General features: G+C 47.3%; 1 protein-coding gene across 4 annotated transcripts in view; it reads left to right on the forward strand.

Moving 5' to 3' along the window:
* Nucleotides 1-16,190, forward strand: part of BCAS3 (BCAS3 microtubule associated cell migration factor) — a 454,578-nt gene that overhangs the window by 224,052 nt on the left and 214,336 nt on the right. For all 4 annotated transcript variants that reach the window (XM_081890294.1, XM_081890296.1, XM_081890293.1 and 1 more), the window contains 3 exons: nt 3,219-3,319; nt 6,549-6,745; nt 9,107-9,204. In XM_081890294.1, coding sequence (XP_081746420.1) covers nt 3,219-3,319; nt 6,549-6,745; nt 9,107-9,204 — 396 coding nt within the window. The remainder of the gene's footprint in view (nt 1-3,218; nt 3,320-6,548; nt 6,746-9,106; nt 9,205-16,190) is intronic.

Genomic DNA, 16,190 nt, shown 5'->3' on the forward strand with positions numbered 1-16,190 from the left:
TTCGGCAAAATGTTGCAGTATTTTCTCATCCCCTGACAAGGGCCTTCCTCTGAGATACTGTAAGCTTTGAGGGTCCCTATATGCCACCTCTGGATTCTCTTCAGATCGTATAAATCTTTCGCCTGTGGGCCACCTCACAACAACACCCCCAGTCCCCATGTTTCCCTGTCTTTCTTTTCCAGCGGATGCAACGTCTTGTTCACAGATGACAACAAAATGACAGGAATAAAACAAGTTACAAAAATACAGCTACCTGTAGTCAAAATACATAGCAAAGCAGCTCCATTAAAACATCTGTAATTGAAATATATAATAAACACTCCCATTAAAACAGCATCATGGTTAAATTAGTTATACCACGTGAGGCCATTGGCCCGTTTAGCTCAGTACTGTTTACTGTGACGGACAGCAGCTCTCCCAAGGCTTTCAGGCAAAGAGCCTTTCACAGCTCTTCCTTGACATGCTGGGCATCGAACCCAAGAAGTTCTGCATGCCAAGCAGGTGTTCAACCCCTGAGCTACAGCATCTTTTATGATCTTAAAAGATCTGTGTCCCTTAAGAAGCAATGTCAAAAAGGACTCGAGGTTTACAGCCCTCCCTGCAAGAAGACAGAGTTTGAAGCCTCTACTCTTTCCTCAACAGGACAGGCACTGACCGTACCGTAAGCTCACTTGACACTCATTTTAATGACCCAGGGAGAATCGGCTGGGAGCCAACATTAAAACTTCCCTCTTTTTCCCACAGCCCCGTCATTCTCTAATCCCGATCTTTCCTCGTTCTGGCAACCCATTCATGTCCCCCGGTATTCCCACACACATTACGTCGCCCTGAATTCCGGACGTCCCCAGACGGCGGACAAATCCCCTGTCCCCCGAGGTGTCCTGATCAGAGGCAGGGTGGGGAGGCTCCTCGCGGCTGTATTCTTTCGGTTATAGATTTCACTTAACGGTGATAAAATATGGCTGTTTGGCAAAACAGCTGCTGCCGAGATGTAAATCATCTGCTCCCACCTGCCAAAAAGATCTCGGCCAACTTAATTGTCAAGGCAGCTTCAAATAAGTTGCATTAACGTCAAGGCGGCTTGATGGTTACGACTCCCTAGGCCAGGGGAGAAGCGCTGTGCTTACGAGGGCGGCCTGCCCAGCACTGCCCGAGGAGGCGGTTTGTCACTGCGACTTAGCTTGGCTCCTGCGTCTCCTAAAGTGGACAGTTTCTGAAAACTTTGCGGCGGGCACTGTATCGTTGACGGTGGCGCTTGTCAAGGGGTGAGACGGCTCTGGAGCTGTCAGGTTTACTTGAAGCTGTTTCACCATGCTCCTTTGTCACTGCCAGCTGGAAGACACAAGCAGCTAGTTTGAACGGTAACAGAGGAAGCTGCCATATACCCCATCCAAATGCCTTGGTCCATCTAGGGCAGCATTGTCTACGCTGACTGGCAGCAGCTCCCTAAGATTTCAGACTGGGAGTCTCCGAGAATTCAGTCAGAGGATGTTCCCAGCTGTATCTGAAGATGCCAGGGATTAAACCAGAGATGTTCTGCATGCAAAGCAGCAGTGATAGACCTACATTTTGGGGGGCTCTGTAGCTTGAACTGTCATAGGGGCCCCTTCACAACCGGAAATGAGTTCTGGGTATGACCTGTTGTCTTCTTCAATGGGGTTGTTCCATGACAAATCACCACACCTTTAAAACACTTGTGCAACTCATTTTGGGGTTCTTGAAATATATACAACAACAAAATCATCAATTTGAGCCATATGACTCAAATTGGGTCTACTAGACTCCAAAAAAAAATTAAGCAATGTGGATTAAAGTTGCTTCTGGCGCGCCTCTGGAATGAGGGGCCCTGAAACATAAGCGCCCTTAGTTTCAGAGCAGATCCACCCCTGCAAAGTAGATGCTCTTCCACTGAGCAATGGCTCTTCCCCTAAAGTGAACAGAGAAAACGGTAAGCAAAGTTACAGACACATTGCACTGTAGAGTGGTGTGTGGAGAAACAGAAAAAAATATATACTTTTGATGCTGATTGGTTTATATTTATTGATTTTATTAACTGTCGCCCGGAGGAACCTAGACTCCCTGTAACTCATACATCTTTTTGGCTTAGTTATTTAACTTAACATGCTGCAATTATTTTCTGCCTTATGCACATCACAAATGCAATTTTACTTTGTACCTGGTGACCAGGACCTAACATTTGTTGTTTGTATTGGTTCGTGCTATTCTTAATTATATTATATTTGAAAAGTTAACAGACACATTTTGTCCACCTAGCTCAGTACTGCTCTGCCTATCCTGAATGACAGTAGCTCTCTGGGGTTTGAGACAGGAAGTCTCTCCCAGCCTCTCCCAGGGCTTCAGACAGGGATCTCTCCCAATCCCTGAGGCCAGGGATTGAACCTGGGACCTTCTGCATGCAGAACAGATGTTCTACCACCGAGCCGCAGTCCCTTCCCTCTTTGTTTGCTTGTGATGTCCAAACCAAAACTAAGTATTGGTTAATTTCTAAGTGTTTAAAGTGCTGGGCTTTACACTTAACCTGGAAATTAGTCTGTTTGGCCAGCATCTCCCATTAAAAGGATCAGGTAGCAGGTGATGGGAAAGCCTCTTATCTGCTTAGGTGTGTGGCATCTCTGTAACACTCAAAGTTGTCAGCTCCCTTTAACCATAGTACCTATACTGAACTGTAGGGGTGAGGAGCAATATATCTTTGGACACCAGATGCCAAGGACTTGCAGTGACGGAGATCTGTTGCTTTCATGTCCTGCTTGGGGGCTTTTCACAAGAATCTGCTTGGCCAAAGTTGGAAGCAGGATCCTGCATGAGATGATCCATAGTTCTGATACAGTGGGCGCTGCTTGTATTTTCATGGAGGGTAAGACAACCAATGGCCACTAGCCAAGATGGCAATGCTCTGCCTCTACGGTCGGAGGCAGGAACACTTCTGAATACCAGTTGCTGGAAATGGCAGGAGGGAAGAGTGCTCTTGTGCTTAGGTCCTGCTTGTGGATTTCCCAAAGGCATCTGGTTCACCTCTGTGAAAACAGGATACTGGACCATTGGCCTGATTCAGCAGGCTTTCCTTATGGTTTCTTACACACCGTTCCCAAGATGTCTCACACCTAGGCTCAGCCTGAGCTACAGAACTATGCCATGCATCTTCTGGACATTATTTTGACCCTCTCTCATTCCTTTCCCCTTTCTCTTTTTTTACACAGTGGTTCCTCTGGGAAGTCCAGGACCGATCACACGGCACGAATCTTACGACAGCTTAGCATCAGACCACAGTGGGCAAGAAGATGAAGAGTGGCTTTCTCAGGTATAGATTTTGCAGGTGGTGTGCATGGTCCCAGGGCAAGGGACCTGTGGCCCTCCAGTCGCTGTCAGATTTCATTTCCCACCAGCCCCAGCCACATAGGCAATAGTCAGAGGTGATGGGAGTTGGAGTCCAGCAACCTCAGGAGGGCCACAGGTTTCCCACCCTTTCTTTAGGTTGGCTACATTTCTGGGATGTTTGTGTGATTAAAGTTGAGCCCGGATTGGACCTGTCTGTCAGGTCCTCAGTGAAGTTTGATATCAGATGGGTGCTCATTGGAGGAACACCCACCATGTTGCTTTTTGCCACACAATCACAGAATGCCCTCTGCATTGCAGAGCTGGTGGATCAGGATCTTTGGGTGGAGCTCTAGGGGATTTGGACGAGAACCACAAGTAGTGTGTATCCTGCAGAAAAGTGTGCATAATAATGCATATATTTCTGAAAATAACGTTTAAAATGACACTTTTTTAGGAGACATTTCTTTGCAAAAAATGTGTGTATTAGGCCAGCTTGCATACAATCATGTGTATATTAGAATAAATTCGTGCAAATGAATTTTCATGAGGAATATCTCAAACTAATGCGGAAATGTGAGGAACTGAAGATTGGAAAAATCAGAAATTGACAGGTTTGCCCATCCCTAGGCTGTGCTGATTTAACTACAGGTATCCAACACCTAGGAGCTAATAGCAACAGAGTGAAAATCCCCAAGCAAAGATTCAAAGCAGCAAAACAGAGCCCACGTGCCTGGTTGTACTCCAGTGTGTCCTGTTCATTGCTTTCTGGTGACTGCCAGTGTTTGCCACTTTTCAGACATTCACCGAATTCCTCAAGCATGCATGCGAGTGCTGATGGCCAACAAATTCCGGACACCCACTGGAACATGACTTATATTGTAAAGCAAAAAAACACACACACAAAAACCCAGCAGAACTCTTTTGGGGCTGCTCAAGGGGTAATCAGGAGTACTTTGGTTATTTTTGTTAAGAGCGATCTCGGAGCACAAAAGGCGCGCACGATCCCTGAGCCAGCCACTTTAGATTAGAAGCCCCGCCGTGCGTGTGTCTTTTTCCAGACGAAAGTGTTGCCATTCGCAGTAACAGCATGCAGTGAAGAAACCCTGCCCTGCGCTTCCACTTCTCAATTAGAAGAGTGGGTAATGCGTGCTGTCATTGGGAAGTACATACAATATGTTTGTCCTGCGCTCGGCGGGGGAGTGAATGGGAACATCTGGCTTGTACCCTTGGTGAAATTGCAGAGGCATCTGTTTACCTCTCGGGCTCTGCGGCGCTGATGGTTTCGAGCTTAAAATATACAGAATGCTTTAGTCGTGGCCTAATTTACATAGCGGCGCAAACGAGCTGCCTGCATCAGGCAGACAGCCTGAGCTACCCCCACGAGAAGGGGAAATGTGGATTGAGAACGGAGCGGCCTGTGTGCTCGTCTTCCTAGGCTGGGAAAGAATCGCCCAACAGCAAGACTGTGATAAAGGCGGGGGGGGGGGGATACTTGTTATAACAATCACAAGTCACCTGGAGCACTGAAATTTGAGCATCAGTAGAGACAATGCAGCAGCCCAGGAATCGTATCTCTACAAATACGAAGCCAGCATTGTGGGGAATGAAAATGACTTTGGAAGGCCACATTCTGTGTCGATTTAGATTTGGGGGCCTCGTCTTTCTGCCTCCCCCAAGCAAAGCAGCTCTATTCTTCTATGATGTTGGAACCTGTAGTCTTCAGAAAACTCCTTTTACTTTCTTGCGTGCAAGATTGTTAAACTCTTTTTTTTTTTTTTTTTTTTTTGCTCTCCACATCACTTTGGTCTCCGAATCTGATGTTGCTGCTTTTTCTGTCATGGGGTTGTTTTTTGTGTGACGGTGGCATTATTTTAACTTCACTTTATAATTTATTTCTTTATTGAACAATTTCTCTGTTTTCAATGCCGCCCTTCATCATCGATTCTGTGGCAGTTTGTTTCCAGCAGTCCAGAACGTAATAAAATACCGTTGATGCTGTAAAGCTTAAAAAACAGTAAAGTAATAAAGCAGTAGAAAAAAGCAATGCATGGAAGTGCTTGGAAATACCTTTAAAAGACATGAATTAATTAAATAAATAAAGCCTCTGAACTAAAGACAATTCCCCATTTATGTGGAGGTTACCTTCTGAGGCACCGCGCATTTAAGTGAAATCATGGGTATTGGGAACACAATTGAAAAAGCCTGAAAACACCATCTAAACCTCCTTTCTCAAACTCCAGCTCTCCACAGGCCTCAAAGGTTGGCGCAAGGGCTCCTGGGATTGCACTTGCAAAGGCTCGTGGGATTGGCAGGTGCAGCTTTCGCACCATTTTTGCTGTTTTGCATTCTTTTAGGGCCGCTTTTGCCCCTCTTTGTGCCACTTCCGGGTTCATGGCGGTGCGTGCAGTCACGGTTGTGCATGCCTTGAACACGCGTAATTGAGGAGTTGCCTGTATAACAAAATTGTCTCCAGGCAGGTTTCCCTAAGGAAGGACTTCCACAGATGGGGTGGATCAGCATAAAATGCCCCCCTCCCTGGGCAGGGGCATGTTGGAGAGAGTTTGGGCAGATGACTGCTGTATGTGGTCAGGTTCATAGGAGATCATAGGAGATTCCTTTAGGGCAGCCTCCCTGAACTTCTGATTGGGCATTGCCCGCAGCGATCTTCACTGATCATTGCAGTGTATCCCTAATAATTATTATTATATGACTCTAAGATTACTGTATGATCTGAGAAGTTGTATAATCTTAGAAGGGGACGCTGTTGTGAGGGGCATGTCTGTGACTATCTTGAAGTGACCCTGCACTTCTGAATTTGACACTACACTATTGAGTAGAGTGGGGTGTTTTCCTTTTTAGATGAAAGCAGATGATGAAACTAGATGGTATGTCAGATGCAAGGCTGCTGCTGAAAACAGCATCCCCCTGTTCTCCCTGAGTACATAGAGGGTCCACTGAGCTCCTTTGGCTGTTGCATCACAAGACTATGTCAGACTGTTAAGAAATCTGCCCTGCAGGGGCACTCAACACAGGGCTGCCATTTTATTGCAATTCTTTCCAGAGATCTTTAGGACACTCTGAATCCAACAATTCAGTTATTGCATGGAGCAGTTGAGGGATATAGACAGAACCTCCTGATAAACACTACAGGATGTAGTTGCATCACAGCCATTAAGCACTGCTTTAACCCTGTTTGGATGCTCCCCTTCTAGGTTGAAATTGTGACTCACACCGGACCTCACCGGCGCCTGTGGATGGGCCCGCAGTTCCAGTTCAAGACCATCCACCCCTCAGGCCAAACCACAGTCATCTCATCCAGCTCTTCAGTGCTTCAGTCACACGGCCCTAACGATACCCCACAGCCTCTCCTGGACTTTGATACGGATGACCTGGATCTCAACAGTCTCAGGTGAGAGAGAGAGAGACCGAGACAAAAACACTATTCATATTGCATTTCCTTGGTTGTTATCCCTCTGGCCATACACAACCAGCTGCTTACTGACAAAAGTGATTCTCTCGCATAAAATGTGGGCCAAATCCCATCAAGCCAGTCTGCTGAGGGCTGTGTTGGCAATGGGTCTTTAACTGGCCCCAATTGCCGAGTGAGGGCCAAGTCCCCTCCATTTGGCCACAACAGCTGAGCACAGTTGCTCAGTCACTTCCATGCAGTGGTGGCTCATGTTCCATAATAATCCAAATCAAAACAATACTTTTATTTATATGCCGCCCATCTGACTGGGTTGCCCCAGCCACTCTGGGCGGCTCCCAACAAAATGTTAAAAACACTATAAAACATCAACCATAAAAAACTTCCCTGTGCAGGATTGCCTTCTCGTATCTTCTAAAAGTCATATAATTGTTTATCTGTTTGACATCTGATGGGAGGGTGTTCCACAGGGTTGGTGCCACGGCCAAGATGGCCCTCTGCCTGGTTCCCAGTAACTTCACTTCTCACAATGAGGGAACCAGCAGAATGCGCTCATAGCTGGACCTCAGTGTCTGGGCTGAACAATGAGGGCAGAGATGTTCCTTCAGGTACACTGGTAAGATGTAGGGAGACCAACAATGGAGCCAGAGCCAATGATTGGCTGAGCCAGAACCAATGACAGGAAGAAGCAACTAATTCTAGTTTTACCCCATGATCTTTTCTGATGAGTTCTACAAGGGGCAACAATGAGACTGAGGAAACTGATGGTCAGTGCCACCTGCTTGACTGGTTGTAAGTAAGGGGACAGGCAGATGGCGGCTGGCTGAGGGCAGACTGAGCTTGGTGGGGCTGTGCGCCATTTCCCCCGTATGGACCAGCCTCCGCTGCTCTGGTACTCAAGCTGAACTGAGGAATGCCTTGAATAACCTTCTCGTGTATAAAACACATAGTTTTTCATTATTTTGTTATTACCGGGCACAGCTAAATCATATGGTAGAAATATGCTCCTTTGCCAGCAGCGATAACATCCCAGGATAACAAAGCAGAAGCGAATGCTGGTTCATGGCTTCTGTTCTTTCTTAGAGTGACTCATAACCTGAGTGGAGAAGAACATCGCTTATTTAACCTCACTTGTACTCTCTGGTTTTCTCTACCCCATTCTAATGCATTTGGATTGATATGGATATATAAAATCGTAAAAGCAGGCAGGACAGATCTGTTGAGAGTGTGCTGAAGGCAGACTTGGGCAGGAGCGGGAGGCGGACAGTTCAACTGAGCCGCTAGCACAATCCAATGGGAACATCTCCTGCACAAAACAGAGAAAGGTGTTCCCCCCTCTCTCATAATACTAGGACTCTGGGGCACCCAAGGAAGCTAGTTCCCATTAAGAGGCAGTGATGGCTACTAACGTGGGTGATCTTAATAGAGGATGAGACTAATTCATTGAGGACAAGGCTATCAATGGCTACCAGCCATGATGGCTATGTTCTGCCCCCACTGTCGGACAGTATGCCTCTGAATGCCAGTGGCCGGGAATCACAAGTAGGGAGAGTGCCATTGCACTCAGTTCCTATGTTCAGGCTTCCCGTTAAGGTATCTGGTTGGCCACTAAGAACAGGCTGCTGGATTATAATGGCCACTGGCCTGATCCTGCAGATGCTTCTTATGTTCTTCCAGAGAATGGGAACTACACCAGAATAAGAGCCAGGCAGTTTCAATTCATTTTGGAAAGGCTTATACGGAAGGACTTCCTAATGGATTGTTCTGCAGGATAATTAGTCTGTGAATGGTGCCATATTTCTTTCTTTGTTACATTCATACCCCACCTTCCCTCCCCTTTCAAGCCCTCCCCTTTCTCCTCACAACAACCCTGTGAGGTAGCTGAAGATGAGAGACACAGACAGACAGACAGACAGACAGGGAATGAATGAATGATGTTCAGGCTCATTCAATTAGCTTTGTGACCCCCCCCCCATCCTAGTTCCTAAAGGGCTAAGGAATCTGGTGCCCTCCCAAGGTTGTTGAACTCCAATTCACTTCCGCTCCAGCCAGCATGGCTCAGGGTCAGAGATTACGAGGGCTATATTCCAACAGCACTTGGAGGGCCACAGGTTCCCCACCCCTGGCTCTAACCACAGCACCAGAATGGCTCTCCATAGGGTGTTTCCTTCCTGAGCGTGAAAGCATCTTGAGCCTTCCCAGGTTGTACAAACAGACTTTCTAAGGAAAAAGTGCCTCTGTGTATGAGCCAAGCTCTGCTGAGACACCACAGCTGTCCTCTGTGCATCTGGAGCTGGAGGACCGGCATTTACATCTAGTCACCTGTTGCACTTTGCATTGCAGGATCCAGCCTGTTCGCTCTGAACCCGTTAGCATGCCAGGGTCGTCACGTCCAACTTCTGATCGCCGAGGAATTTCAACAGCGGCCGATGCTACCTCAGGTAGGGACCGTTCCTATGAATGGACATGCATGGTCTTCTCTAGGGTAACTGTTATCAGTTGTGCGCTGACTTACTGCTCCTCAACCTTTCGTGGCTGTAGAGTGAACTTGGAAGAGTTGTTTCCCGCCCTCCGGATGATAATATTGTGAAAGACAAGAAGCTTTGCTTTCACTGATGAATGAAGGTGTATGGTAGTGCAGGGATGAAGGTGAGACTGAGGCAGGTGCTAGGAGCCATGTTTGTGACCATGTGACTGGAGGGCAGTGCCTGATTGGTGGGCAGGACTCCCTGGGACGTTTTGATGGAGCTGTGGCCGCCACCACAACTTTCAGGGCAGAATTAGCTTGGTCTGTTTCCCCCTTCCTGGGTCAGGAGTAGTTGTCATCTTTTGGAAGCAAAATGAAAGCGGGGTTGGTTGTGATCAGTCAGCCAGGTCCTAATCAACACCTGATTGACTTAAATACAGAGCTTGGTTGGAAAAGAGTGATGTCGTCTCCTTACGTCTTATTTCATTTCATCTCTAAAGCAGAGGTGGCTGATCAGATGATGTTAGACTGCCGCTCCCATTGTCTATGAATGTTGGCCATGCTGGCTGGGCATGATGGGTATTGTAGTTCAGCAGCATCTGCTTCTACAATATATGGAGAATGGATGGAATAGACAACATCTTTGCCTCTCCTTTTTGTGTGTGTGTTTCCCCCTATCATTCTGAGACAGGGTCTCTCCAGCCATCCTTTCCTATTGTGCATTCATCATGATTTGTGCTTGTGGCAGTTTCAGGGTGGTTATATGCAGTCTCACTTTCAGTGTTGTTTGCACCTGCAAACGTTTCAAGGCAGACATCCTGTTACGTTTCCAATCAGTGCATGACTTCCTGCTGAAATCCTGCAACTTTTTATACTGAAAATGCTTGGGGGTGTTGTTGTTTCTGGGGTGTCCTGCTTTTGTTGCAATAGGACAATAACATTAAGGCAGCATTGCAGAAAAAATAAAGCAGAGTGATGTGTGGATGGTCCAGGATAAATCCACCGCTCATGTACCCCCAAATAAACCACCAGTCTGGAGCGGCCCTTAGCCAGAAACCGGTTGTTAACAATTTGAGCACAATGCCTGTAGTTGTATGAAGCAGAGAAAATATACATATTTAAATATATATTATTTAAAACCGAGCTGTTGACCTCCTCTCATAGTAAATGCTGTGTTCTGTTCCCTCCCCTTTTTAATTTCTTAACCTGATCCTAGCAACTTTTCCGTGTCTCAGTGCTGTGGTTGCTCTTAATGTCTTCCATAGTGTTATAAGCAAGATGCTCTCTGCCTGAATTTGGTTTCACTCTGCCCAGGTTCAGTGCATGAGAGAGCTTGTGGGATAGGTCAGCCCCGGACCAGCTTCTGTGATTCGTGGCAGCGCCTTTACCATATTCGTCCAGAGAGAAGGACAGCACAGCCTTACATTTTAATTCAGCTGTATAGCTTTCGAAGGGTTCAGCACCGCCGGATTTTCTCCAGCAAAATCTCTCACAAGTGGAGTTATTAAACACACAGCATTAGCAAAAACACTTGGGGCTTGAGGAGGATTTTAATCTTTAGTGATTCGGAAATCCCTGGAGACTGCTGATTGGATTGAGGTTTAAACTGTCAAAGGAAACTGAAACACATAGAGAAAATTGATTTGTGAAAGTTGTTTAAAGGGGAGTGGAGGGGGGGCTCCCAATCCCCCCTCCTCTCCTCTCTCTCTCTCCTTTCTATAGAAGCAAAGTTTTAATCCAGGCATCACACAAGCTGCCAAGTGTATTTATTGAAATGTTTTAATAATTACTTTTTAGTCTAGTGTTTTGAATCGTGAATGGCCTAACCGTCTGGGCAGCTGCTCTAAGCCGGCAGCTCATGGGATAAGGTGCGAGTTACACAATGGACATTGGTGTCGTTGTAGTTCAGGGAGGAGGGACATCAGGCCCAGAGTCTGAATGCAGCCTCCCAGGATTTGGCCCTCAAGGCTCCCTCCAGGCCACACTCTTCACTGCCCTTTCTTGACAACCTTCTTCAGTCAGGACATAAGAAGAGCTCTGCAGCTGGATCAGGCCAAAGGGAGCCCATCTAGCAAAGCATCCTGTCCTCACAGTGACCAGCCCAGTGGCCCCATGGGAAGCCCACAAGCAGAACCCGAGCACAAGTGCGATCTCTGCTACTGTGGTTTCTTGCTACTGGCATTCAGTCCTTTACTGCCACCGCCAGTTGCAATTTTCAAATGATTTATGTGCAGAAATGCCACTATCCCTTTGAGGATCTCTTGCACCACTTTCAAGCCTAACTGGCTTGCCTTATTGTTGGAATAAGGCATTTTAAGGTGCCTGAATTTCCCACCCCTAAAAACAACAAAAAAAACAACAACATAGGATGAAATTTGACACCCATTGACACTTTGTAGACCCATGCTACAAAGCTGGATCTGTGCATGCAACAGAAGGAAGGGAAAACTCACCAAGAACCAGAGGTGTACCCAGGCTCTCTTACACCCTTGGCAGGAGCTGCATTGACAGCATCCCTTGCACCCTTGGCAGTCACCAGCTCCCTCCATCTTTCTTCACAATATTTGCACGCCCCCCCAGTCTGCGTCCTTGATAGGCGCCATCTGGGCTGATTCCTAGGTATGCTCCTGCCAAGAACCCTTTGGTTTGATCTCCTGATGCAGGGCTGGGGCACCGGGTGTGGCCTTCTGGATATGGTTGGACTCTGACTCCCAGCCAGCATTGCCAGTGGTCATGGATGATGGGAGTTGGAATCCAATGACATCTGGAGGGCCAATGCTCCAAGAAGTAACATTCCCTTCTGTGTGGGAGAGATGGCAGAATACCTCTATTTAGAAGAGGCAGTTCCCTCTGAGTTAGGACAATGTCCTTTGGAGCAGTGGGTTCAAAACCTGCGGTCCTCCAGCCCCAGCCAGCATGACCAGTTCTCAGAGATGGCAAAAGCTGGAGTCCAACCATGTCCGGAAGGCCACACATTCCCCAGTTTTTGGAAATACAAGCAACTGAAATAATTGCATGATATGCCTCTGTTTAGCACTGCCTCCATTCCCCCTTCCTCAGTTCAATGTCATGTCTAGGGTTTTTTTTAGGGGGGGTGGCCAAGATGCCATGGGAGAGGAGTTCTTCCTCATCCTCTCTGTTGCAGATGATCATTCACTCACCCAAAGCACTATGGGTCAGTGGTAGAACATCTGCTTTGCTTGCAGAATGACCCAGTTTCAATCCCCACATCTCCAGGACCCGTGCTTGAAACCCTGGAGAGTCACTGCCAGTCAATAGAGCCTGACTCAGTATAAGGCAGCTTCCCATGGTCCCCCCCCCCAACCCTTGATGCTTACTAAAAGGTAGCAAATTGGTTAAGCAGAGCTTTGAATAGAAGCTTCTTGATTGCAAATGGCATTCCTCCACTGTGTAACGTCGTGTTCTACTGTAAATATTCCAGCTTCCTGCTGAGATTGCCAAACGGACCTCCAAAAATGGCACTGTGTTCCTCGCAATGACCAATTTATTGGAAAATGCGTTGTGTCCCCGCCACACACACTTCTTTATTCTATTTGTAAAGGTTTGTGGAGGGTTAATAGGTCATAAATTTTTACTACCCATCCCAAACCAGGAAGTGATTCTTCTCTTATGGCCCGTTGCGTCCTGAGTCTCTTGCGCTCTTCTAAAGATGCTTATCTGGCTCTTTGATTGCCTGTTGCTCGGAGATACGGCTCCAGTGGCGCCTTCCCTTATCAAGGCCCATCGCTTGGTCTTCCCATCAGAAAGTTGCAAGTGTGTGTTTTTCATCTTTAATTGATCTTACAGCACATTTTATAGCCTTCGCTTTTCCCTCTCTCCCCCCTCCCACCAGCATGGAGGACAGTTCTTTCCTTTGTGTGAGATGTGATAGTGGCATAACTGATTCCAGGGGGATAGCTAAGAGGTTTTCTTTAATTAAAAAAATTAAAAAGGAGCTGCTGAATTATGAATATGGATATACTTGTAGAGCAGCCTCTGCACTGGAGCACTGAAGGGGAATTGGGCAAATGAGCCAGGGCAACACTTCACAAACATCTTGCATCCTGACCCCAAACCTTAAACATTTTTATTTTCAAAGTATGTTAGATGAAAGACAACCCGCCTGCAGAGGAACCCCTTTCCCAGAGGGTCACTGTTCTGGGCATAGGAGCTGGTTCCAGGTCTGAAATGGACTTATCAGCCCCACCCCAGCTATGTCAAGGACTTGACTATCACTTACCCAATCATGGGCAGGAGTGGACAGCTGGATCCTGGAGCTGCCATTTAAATTTCCCATGATGCCTTACAGCAGAGCTTTCCAAACTGTGTGCTGGGACACATTAGTGTGTCGGCTGCAGTGTAGGTACATCGCGCGAACGCTCCCTGCACTACTCCCGGGGCTGGAAAGGGGTTAGATTGACCTCTGGTTTGCCAGTAAAAGTGAATGGCTGTGTTGTGAAATGATGCATGTCTAAAACGTGTGTCACCGACATGAAATGTTTGGAAAGCGCAGCCTTACAGTGGCACTACATAGAGAGAGTATTAGGGAAAATTAAGATTGTGGCTTCTAGAGCCTGCTGCTTTCTTTAAAAACAGGAGAGGGGAACCAGGGCAAATACCGGCAGCGCTACCCAACTAGGTTTCACTCAGAGTTGACCTGTTGAGGTTAATGGACCTAACTTATCCATGCTCATTAAATTCAGTGGGACTACTGTTCATCAAACCTTATTGAATGGCACTCTGTTGCCCCAGCAGCTGGGCAGGTGTGACTTGAGACAAGCAGAAGCAGAGCAAGAAATGAAGTAGTGCATGGGTGGGGGAACCTCAGCCACAGGGGGTGAATGCTGCCCTCTAAGTCTCTCTATCTGGCCCTCAGGGCACCCTCCAGGCCATGTACCCTTCCCAGCCATGCCTCCTCTCAGAGGTGAAGGGAGGTTGTTCCTCTCAAGTCCTGCTTGTGGGCTTCTCGTAGGCAACTGGTTGGCCAATCTGAAAATAGGAAGCTGGATTCGCTGGGCCTCTTTTGGCTTGATCCAGAAGGGCTCTTCTAGGCTGACAAATACCTATATTGATTGTAGCTGTCAAGCCTGGTGCCTAGCTTTGCCACAGGATCAAACTCCAACATAGGTAGGAGATGGCCAAATGGGTCTGTTACAAGGAGAAGTGTCCACAGATAGGCTGGAGGTCATATGTGGGGTCAGGCAGGGCAAGGCAAGGCACAGCCACAAAGTCTGCTTGGCTCCTCCATGTGAGAAGTCACTCAGCCTGAAGAACTGGCTTGGCTGGAAAGTTTGTCTAGAAACCTGTCATCCCTCGATTGGTTTTTGATTTCTTGTTTTGCACACAAAAGGTCTCAGGTTCAGTTCCAAGGCTCTGCAGGTCAGGATTCTCCTGCCTGAGACCATGTAGACACTGATTCTACTAGAGGGACCAACGGTCTGACTCTGCTTCCTGTGCCCTTCAGCCACAGAGCCTAGTCTGGTTTGCTAAGGGACCAAAGCGCCAATAGCACAGCAGGGTAAGATGCTGGAGACCCTGGTTCAAAATACAAACACACACATCAGCACCTCATAGTAGTTTCAAGGTTAACCCAGCCTTGCATCTTTGATGCTCAGATTTATGAATGCCAGTTGCTGGAAACCACAGGAAAGGAAAACGTTCTTGTTCTTGGGTTCTGCTTGTGGGCTTCCCACAGGCATCCAAGTGGCCAGTGTGAGAACAGGGCTTTGGACTGGGTGGGCCTTCTTACGTTCTCATGCATGGATTCCACCATGAGATAGAATACAAGGTGGGCTATGCACACACACATACACATGTCTTTGAAGGGGTGTGCCACGTGTCACCTGCCTTGTTGCATTGTGAAATCTAGCTGTGCAAACAGTCCCGTCTGTCAAGTCTGTATAAACAAACACTGCGCTTGTAAAAGCACTCAACTGGCGGGCTGGTGACAGCCTTCAAAGGGCTCGGCATTCGGCATCTCGCTATTTAAAGGCCTAGCCTCACAGGCAGAATTTCAGAAATGATGGGAGCTGCCAGGCACTGCAGTCCTGCATTATGATAATATTGACATTGCAGCTGGAGTTGGGGCAGGTGGCAGTGGTGGTGAGAGGGAGAATGGCTCTTGCAAAATGTTTAAGCTAGTGACATCAACCTGTTTGGCCCACATTGCTGATTCAGAACATGCGGGTGGTTTAACTGCCTCTGGAGACCGAGGCTACAGCAAGAGACTCCTAAAGGTTTTTGGTTTTTGCAGGGGTTGCAACCCATTGCCCTCCAGATGTTGGGACTCCAACATCCAGATGTTGGGACTCCCCATCCAGCATGGCCAAGGGTCAGGGGTGATGGGAATTGTAGTCTAGCAACGTCTGCCAGGTCCTGGGCAGTAGCAGGGTTTGTGCAGCTGGGTGACAGAGGATTCTGGGAAGTGTAAGGGGACCCACTTAGGTGTGCCTCACAGGGAGTATGTGCAGACCCAACACTCTGTGCATCCCAAGGGACAGTTGGTACTATTCAGACAGCCTGTCTTTCAGGCCAGCTTGACTGCTGTTATCAGTGTTCTTACTGGGAAACTCCCAAGGAGCCACAGGGTACCCGAGAACACAGCTGAGAAGGCAACTGGCCTATATTGTTTCCAGCAACTGGTATTCAGAGACATACAGCCTCTAAGAGTGGAGGAAGAACATATCCATCATGGATGCTAGCTATTGATAACCTTATCCTTCATGAATTTGTCCAATCCTTTTTTAAAGTCATTCAAGTTGGTGGCCTTCACTGTCTCTCGTAGGAAGAAATTCCATACTTTGTGCATCATGAGAAGAAATCCTTCTATTCTGAATAACACCAAAATATTCATATAGATTAATATTCTCTCTCTCTCTCTCTCTCTCTCTCACACACACACACACATGGAAGAGATAGTTGGCCAAAATGATGGTCCAAGCTATGAGTGGGGGGAACAAA

Source organism: Podarcis melisellensis (assembly GCF_964234715.1).
Source record: "Podarcis melisellensis genome assembly, chromosome: 15".
Taxonomy (NCBI): domain Eukaryota; kingdom Metazoa; phylum Chordata; class Lepidosauria; order Squamata; family Lacertidae; genus Podarcis; species Podarcis melisellensis.